The 8097-nt window shown below is 49.0% G+C and overlaps 1 protein-coding gene across 1 annotated transcript; it reads left to right on the top strand.

The window, feature by feature from the left end:
• Positions 1-1559: 1559 nt before the first annotated feature.
• On the top strand, positions 1560-7218 carry EDN2 (endothelin 2). The gene is made up of 5 exons (XM_027443949.3): positions 1560-1787; positions 2035-2179; positions 3350-3469; positions 4222-4326; positions 5068-7218. Exons 1-5 carry the CDS (start codon positions 1724-1726, stop codon positions 5177-5179), a joined length of 546 nt encoding a protein of 181 aa, XP_027299750.2. The 5' UTR covers positions 1560-1723; the 3' UTR covers positions 5180-7218.
• Positions 7219-8097: the final 879 nt, after the last annotated feature.

Genomic DNA, 8097 nt, shown 5'->3' on the forward strand with positions numbered 1-8097 from the left:
CCATGAATACAGAGAGGGATTCACCCTGCTGCTTGGTCAGGGTGAATGTTAAAACCTCTCGTCATTGCTAGCAGGAATGCAATCGTAACCCATTTTACTGCCATGAGATACAGTGAGCAGAAGCTATTGCTCAGGTGAAATCAGGTTTCCACATCCTGCCTCACTGCATTTTTCTTTCCACTCCTCCACTGTGCATTAGACCTCACACTGAATCACTGTAATTCACATCAGCTTGTATCTTTTCATGACAACAGTGTAATAAAAACCTAAATAGTTCATAGTAAACAGATAAAAATACACTCCCTTTCCTAAGAAGCCTTGAGAAAGTCAAGCACAGTAGTGAAGTTTTTTTGTTGTTTTGTTTTGTTTTTGGCTTTTCTAACCAACTTGTGCTCTTAGGCAGGCTCCACTCCCAAGATGTGCTCAGGATCTGTGAGGCCAGGAGCTGTCTCTTTGAGCTGGAGCGGTGGGATGTGCAGTGCCTGGGAGCTGCTCCCATCCCTGCTGTGGCCAGCACCCAGCGCTCTTCTGGAGGACAGTTCCCTACCCCTGCATGAAGCAACTGATGGGCAAGACAAAGCGGCTTTACCTGGCTCCTCATGCACTCCAGGAGTTACACGATATATTTTACATTCTTTGAATTCTAAAAATGTGCAGGTAGTGTTGAGTATGCTGTTACGGATGTTGAAGCAAAATCAGGCAGCAGTCAGGCAGTTTTACTGCAGACAATCCTAATTGCTTAACATGGCAAAAGACTTTAAACTGATTTGATGAAAAAAAAATAGTGAGAAGGAAAGTAGAGATGGTAAATTTCATTTAAGAGATATACCTTGCTAAAAGGAGTAACAATTTAAACTGAAGTTTACTTGGTTTGAATTATGCTTGCTGTACCCGGGTTCAATCAGCCTTCCCGTGTGGAGCAGTTTAGCCTGCTAATTTCTGCCTTCGCACTTAGATTTTGGAGTTTGGGGCATTTTTTTTGCCATGCCCAGAGGAGCAATGCGGAGCTGCAGGAACAAGGGTGACCCTCCCTCTGCGGGGACACGGCCGGGGGCAGCCCCACGCGTGGGGCAGGGAGCAGCGGGCTCCCACGGCGCTGCCTGCACCCCTCCCGCTCCATCTGCCGGCCGCGGCTGCACACTACGGCCTGCCCGTACTGCTGCCGGCAGCGTGGGCAGCAGCAAACCCCACTCGGGGCGCCCCCCACGGGGAGAAAAACCTGCACACAGCCGCCTATACGCACCATACCCACGCATCAAGAAGCCCCCGCCGTCTCCCCGCGTGGGAATTTGCCCCGCACCGTCCCCATCCCCACGCTGCCCCTCGGGATGGAGGAGCCCACGCGTGTTTCTGGCAGCTGGGGGGAGCGGCGGGGCTGGCGGCGTGCCGAGGGGGCTGGAGCGGGGTGGGAGGTGGACGAGGGCGGCCCCGGGGGCCGCCACCGCCCCCCACGCGTGCCCGGGTCCCGCTGCGTTCCCCCGCGGCCGTTTCACGCGGCGGGGCGGAGCGCGGCCGTGACGCGGCGGCGGCGGGGCTATAAAGCACCTGCCGGGAGCCCGCTGCCTCCAGACGCATCGCGGCGGCTCCGGGTGAAGCACCGTAGGGCAGGAGGAGAGGGAAAAACAGAAAAGGAAAAAAAAAAAATTGGAGGAAAAAAAAAAAATTAGAAATCCTCCAAGCCTCTCTCCTGCCAGCTCAGCCCATTCCTGCGAGTCCCGCGGCCATGCCCAGCCACCCCGCCGGTGCCGTGCTGCTGGCGCTCGCCCTCTGCATCCTCCTGGAAGATGGTGAGTCTGGGCTGGGGAGTGGGGGCAGGAGGGTGCCCCGTGGGGGGCTTTGCGTGGCTGCTCTGCTGTGCCCCAGCTGGGTTATGCAAGTCCTTGGTGAGCCCGAGCAGCCAGGCTGCACCTCTTGCTTGCATATTGAAATTGCCCTAATGCTTGCCGGGGGTGTAATTGCAGAGGTGTAATTGCAACGGGTGCTCCGGCACTCCGCACCGAGCCTGCAACTCATCCCTTCCTCCTTCTGCTGCAGGTACGGGCCAGCCTCCTCTGGAGTCCCACCTCGCTGCGGCTGGCGCAGCGCACCTGAGGACCAAGCGATGTTCTTGCAACAGCTGGCTGGATAAAGAGTGCATTTACTTCTGTCACCTGGATATTATCTGGGTCAACACACCTGGGTAAGTGTGCAAATAGTTTTTTTTGGGGGGGTGGCTCTGTGGATGAGTGATGGGGCTTTCTGATCCAGGGTGGGCTTTGGTTAGAGGAGGGTAAGAAAGGGTCCCAGCCCTGTGAGGTTCTTGCAGCACCTGCACCACAGAGCATTGAGAGTTCAGCCCTTCCCAACTTGTGGAAAGGGAAAAACTGTGCTTCTGCTCAGGAGTTTCAGCATAATCCACAGGCGAGGGGGTTGAAAGCACAGGGCGCTGCCTCCCCATGGCTTTATCTTTGTTTGAGATTTGTACCTCTGCAAGGCAAAAGCAATACCAAGATGTTATAACTGCAAGACAGATAAGTTACTTTACCCTCTTGCAAACTGTAACCCTGCCTGCTGCCTGCCAGCATTGTTAATGAGACAGTGGTGGGTTGGCACTAAAGTCCCGTGGCTGCCAAGTCCTGCCCTCAAGAATGTTAAAGCAGCTTTCTATGCAGTTTCAGACCAATGGCCAATGCTTTGTAGCAAAACACATGTACTCAGGTGTGGTTATAATCATGCTTGCTAACGTGCAATTACAACTCACTGCTTGCTCGGTGAATAGTTTCAATCACTGCCAATCCTAAGCCCTCTGGGAGGGTAGATTGTGATCAGAGATGGAGTGGGAATGCACACATGCTAACAGCTCCAAAAGCATGCTGTGAGCAGAAGAACCTGTTATGTCCCCAAGACATCTTGATTTGTACTATGTCCTGCATGTAAAAAACTTCTGGGAGAGAGACAGCCTTGACATCTCCATTGAGAAATTGGCCACTTGCTGCCGGAGTGGGTGGTGAGCTGAGGCAGCCGTGCTCCTCGTGCTCCTCGTCACCTTAATCATCCGCCAGCTTGCCCAGCCCAGCCCGTGCAGCAGCCTTTGTGCAGGCACTCGGGTGCTGCAGCAAGGAGAGAAAATGCCACTTGCAGCCCAGCACACGCTGGCACAGCAATCTCCTTGGGAGGGGTAAGGTAAACAGTAGGTGGGAGAGGAGCTGGAGTTTAAAGGCTTTAAATTATCAGTGGCCTTTTCACCTTATGTCTATAGATGAGTCTTTTATTATCATGGTGTTGGCTTGGCTGCCACCCAAGACTACGTTATAAACCTGTTGGTTAATAAAAAGTTAGTTGCATAGCTGATTTCTCTTGTTTTCAACAGACACACCGCTCCCTATGGCTTGGGAAGCCCGCCAAGGCGGCGCAAGAGGTCGCTCAGCAGGTGCGAGTGCTCGCACTCGAGGGACAGCATCTGTACCAACTTCTGCCAGCCGAAACCTGGGTGAGTTGAGGGGATCCTGGGATGCTCCTGGGGGCTGCTCGGCAAGGGTGTAAATAGGTGGCTGAAGCTTGGAGCTACAGTAGCTCTCCTGCTTCCCTGCAGCTCTTTGCAAACATCTGGAACTTGTCTAGTGGCTTTCATTCCTCTCCCAAGAAGCCCTGGCAAAGTGTCACCAGGGTGTTTTGTTGTACAATAGTCTCTTTACTAGCTGATATGAAGCAATGTTACTCCATCCCTCCTGGTGCCAGCAAGCTGAGGAAGTGCTGGGTGTGCTGGTGGGAAGGGAGTTGCTGGCAGCATGCTGGGAGAGGGGTGAGTGGGGGGTGTGAAGCTGCTTTGGGATGCCACTGTCTCCTCCGAGCTGGGACTTGAAGTCAAATACCTTCTGTAGCATGCTGTGTACCATGCACACTCTCACTAGTCTCATTGCAGCCAGCAGTACAGAGGAGTGCATCCTCTATGGGAGTGGGGGCGGAGGAGCAGAGTTATTGAAGAGATGTCATTAATTTCTTACTAAAGCAATAGTTGAAACCCTCAGTCATTAAATATGACGATGAATTGAGCAAGGTCTGACAAAAGAGGATAGCAGTAAAAGTAAGCAATAGATAACTCAAAGAGCTGCAATTAACCCTTCAAAAATCAGCATTGAGCTGTCTTAGGCTGTCACTGGTGACATTAGAGCAGCATTCCCCTGGTCCCTGCTGTAGCATGGCTGTATGCCTGTGGCTCATGCATCTCTTCTTGCTCCTTAGGTACCGCCAGAGTTTGAAGCTCCCAGCAAGCTCTGGAACATCGATGAAGGCTCCGCAGAGCGATGATAGGAAGCCTTCCCCTCATGGCCTGCTGAGAGCTCTCAGGTAAGTGTGCCATTTAAACCCACTCTGAATTTATCTCACAAGTGCTTGAAAATCTGGGACTATGACCCCAGTAGTTGCTACTTGGATTTGACCTGGCTTCTCCCCTCCCTTTAAATTAGTGGACTTGACCATTTCTGCTGTGTAGAACTGATGGCTAACAGCTGAGGGAACCTTTTTTATTATTATTATTTTTTGCCTCCTCCCACACTAGAGGAATACTCCATAATATAATTCTTGATTGGAGTTGGAAGTTCCTCTGATAAGGAGTGGGTGATGTATAAGAAGAGAGAGAGGGATATCATCCCATAGGAAAATGGTTAATTGAGTAGCAGCTTCAGACCAAAGCTCTTCTTACATCCCATCACTGAACTGTGGAACTCTGTGCTGGAAGAGATCATGGATTCCAGAAGTGTAAAGGAATTAAAGGGTGCTGGTAAATTCAAGGTGGATTGTTGTTCCATTGGTGGCAGTTAAATCAGATGCAATGGGAACAATATTTGAAAGGCAGATCTGGGAAAGCACCAGCTGGGCCATCCCAGCTGAAAAAGGGGTATTGGGCTGCGGCTTAATACAGCTGCAGCTAGAAATGTCCACTCTTCTTTCCCCCTTCTTCTGACTCACAAAACCAAAAAACAACAACAAAAAATACACTGACTGGTTGGCAAAAAGCATAATATAGTCTGTTGCTGAGAATTGGGAAAATGGACTGGAGAATGAACCTCTTGTCTCTTCTGTTCACAGGGATCTTGCTGATTCCAGACTGCAGTTCAGCAAGCAGCAGCGCTATTCTCAGAGGAATGCTCAGCCAACAGTTCTGCCTTGGAAGAAAAGCATCTGGAAGAAGAAGAGATAAGGAACAGGTGCAAACCAAGTTCGCCAGAAGAATCTGGAGTCCTGTGGGTGCCGCTAACTCCGCTGTCGGTAGTTAGAGCTGAAGGAAAGGCCATGAGCAGAGGGGGGAAGAAGTGGAAGTCTCCATGCTGCTGTTGCGTGAACGAGTACTGCATGCACTCCAGAGACTGTCATAAAGGGAAATCAGTGTCTCTCTATACAGTCCTAGATGTGTTGTGGAGCTGAATTGTGCCTTTTTGGATCAGGCAAGGGTCTTACTGGTAGAGTACTTGCTTAACTCTGCACTGGAGTCCAAGGCAGGTGGTCAGCCCGCTCTGGGAGGTCAAATCACTTCCAAACCAAACAGCTCTGGGCAATCTGGACCTGGCAGCACTGAACACTCATATCACTGGCCTGGTCTGCCCTGCCTTTGGACCAAATTTGAGCATGGTTCAAGCTTGGCCCCCTTCAGACATAGTCTGGTAGATGGGCGTAAGCTGCCTCCAGTGTGGCCTGCCTCTGGGTCCACCTTTGCACTTTTTTCTCTTGTCAGACAGTGCGATGTGCAAATGAATGAGACTCCCATGGTAAAACAGCTCCCAGTTTATATAAAAAGTTATATCACCTTGAAGCCTGAAAGCCAACTGAGTGGTCAGTGGCATTCTTTGGCTGAGAAGTTCCCTGAAGGGCCATCCTATAGTGGCTCTTCAGGTGAATGATAGCTTGCTTCCACTGGAGCTTGCACCAAACCCAAGCACGGCCCCTGCCTGGCAGAGCAGCGTCTGGGGGGGGAGGCTCACGCAGAGCTGAATTTCATCTGCAGCTTCTGGCCCTGCCATGAAGGAACCCTGTGCATGGAGCCCCCTGGAGCCCTGGGGAGGGAGGGTCCGAGGCAGAGATGAGCTGCTGGTCTGGGTGGGGTCGGTGCTGTGAACCTGGCTCATTCACTGGGATGTACTCTTTGTGGGACAGAGCTCCTCCAGCTCTCCACCCCATATCCCAGCTCGCTTTCAGCTCTGCCTGAAAGGAAGGGCTAGGGGCAGAGAAGATGGGTGGTGGGAAAATGGCTCGCAAAGGCTTGCTTGCTGCTTTGCTTAGATCAGGTTTCTGAGTCAGACCCTATATAACAAATAACCAGTATGGATAGCATGTCACTATGAGAAGTGTAACCAGAATAGGCAAGGGGCAGCCAGGTGGGATTAACAAGGAGAAAAGGATCAGTAGGAAGAGAAATGTCTGCACAGCTTTAGAAGAAAGGGTTGGACTTAAACCCATGCCAAAATTATGGATGCTTCCCCAGAGCAGCACTGTGATGCTGGCTCGGAGGAGGGAAGGAGTAATTTGGAATTAACACTGAGCCCAGAACCTAGAAACCCATCTTCTAGGCAAACAGTCTCAATGCTCTGGAACTGTATTGCAAATGCACTTTTGCTTGCCTGGGCAGATTAACTTCTATTATAAATTGTGGCTGCAACTGTCATCTGGTTAGTGCAGAGAAATAATTGCTGTCCTGGATCCACTGTTGGGTCCCCCTTGCTGCCCAGTCCAGTATTACAGATGAGCATTTAAAAAGACTGCTTGAAGTTGGTGATGGACCAAAATCTGTGGTTGTTGCAAGTGTAGTCCCATTGGACATACAAAATACTTCCTTGATTTTGCTTTAAGCCCTAGAGAGGGGGGCAAAATGAGACCAACTGATTGTATTGTAAATGAAACAACAAGCTAATCATTTGGTCCCCAAAGCTGCAGTGAAACTTTTTTCTATTTGACCTTCTGAAGGTTTGAGTCATTTGGAAAAAAAAAACTTTTAAAAAATCCTGAAAGGGTTTGTTCCAAAGGAAACTTTGCACATGGTTTAATGTGAGTCTAGTAATTTAAAATAAAACTACTGCTGTAAAGTACTATGTATATCTCCTTATGTGCATAATGTCTCATCTTTAAGTGACTGATTGCACACATGCCGTATGTAGCATCCTGACATCTGTATATTTATTTAAATCTATTGATTTTTAGATGGTAATTTGCAAAGTTTAATTTGTAATAAATAATGACAAAACTCAATATGATTTTTCTTCCTTATCTGATGGTTGGGTGGTGGTGAATGATAAACAATAACAAAAAAATCACAGATGGACAAAAGCACCATTACAGAGAATGGGACAGCAGAGCTGGGGGAGAAAGGGGATGCTGTGCATTCTTGTGAATGGTCCTGAAATTTTGCTCTCTGCAAGTCCTTTCATCTAACTTAAAAATTCCTTTACTTAAAAGAAATGCCTTGTTCCTCTCCAGATGGGAATATAGATGTGAAATGATCCTGAGCCTGGTGTGCTTAGGGCTGTGGGTGCTGGGAGCAGCTTGAGTCCTTATGCTAAAATATCTAGTTAAACATTTTCTTGTGGTAGAATCCTTTGCCTCAAATCACTTTAGTAGGTCTGGCTGTGGCTGTCAGCATCAGAGGGACAGAGTGATCACACAGCCTCTCTGTCTCACCAACTTTTAGAATTGAATTGTGGGTGTATTTTTTTTTTTCTTTTTATTTCTTTCCCCCCCCTTTTTTTTTAATCTTTTGTCTTCTTAGTGTGTTTGTTTGTTTTTTAAAGTATAGTTAAAAGGCCATCATCCCGTTAAAGTTGTGCATGAAGACCACATCATAGATTATTCTGGTGTAGTTAACTCAGTGAATTTCATGGTGCAGCTGTGAGAAGGAAACAAAAAAACAAACAACAACAAAAAAAAAACCTACAACAACAGCAACAAAACACATTAGCATAATAGCTAACACTGTGCTTGCTGCATACCCACCACTTACACACTTTGTTGGGAGTTTCAATGGTTTTCTGGAAATAGTAGTTTAGAGAGCTGCAGCCCCTGTCCTTTCCTCCTGGCCACCTTCTTTGGTAGGACTGCACATCCCATGGCCAAGTCTCCACCCTGTGACTT

This window comes from Anas platyrhynchos, chromosome 24 (genome assembly GCF_047663525.1).
Source record: "Anas platyrhynchos isolate ZD024472 breed Pekin duck chromosome 24, IASCAAS_PekinDuck_T2T, whole genome shotgun sequence".
Lineage (NCBI taxonomy): Eukaryota > Metazoa > Chordata > Aves > Anseriformes > Anatidae > Anas > Anas platyrhynchos.

What these genes read in the sequence shown, in the direction of transcription:
- EDN2 (XM_027443949.3), top strand. Translation starts at nt 1,724, where the DNA reads ATGCCCAGCCACCCCGCCGGTGCCGTGCTGCTGGCGCTCGCCCTCTGC. An exon ending in CTGCATCCTCCTGGAAGATG is followed by an intron (nt 1,788 to 2,034) that starts GTGAGTCTGGGC and finishes CTTCTGCTGCAG; the next exon opens with GTACGGGCCAGCCTCCTCTG. An exon ending in ATCTGGGTCAACACACCTGG is followed by an intron (nt 2,180 to 3,349) that starts GTAAGTGTGCAA and finishes TGTTTTCAACAG; the next exon opens with ACACACCGCTCCCTATGGCT.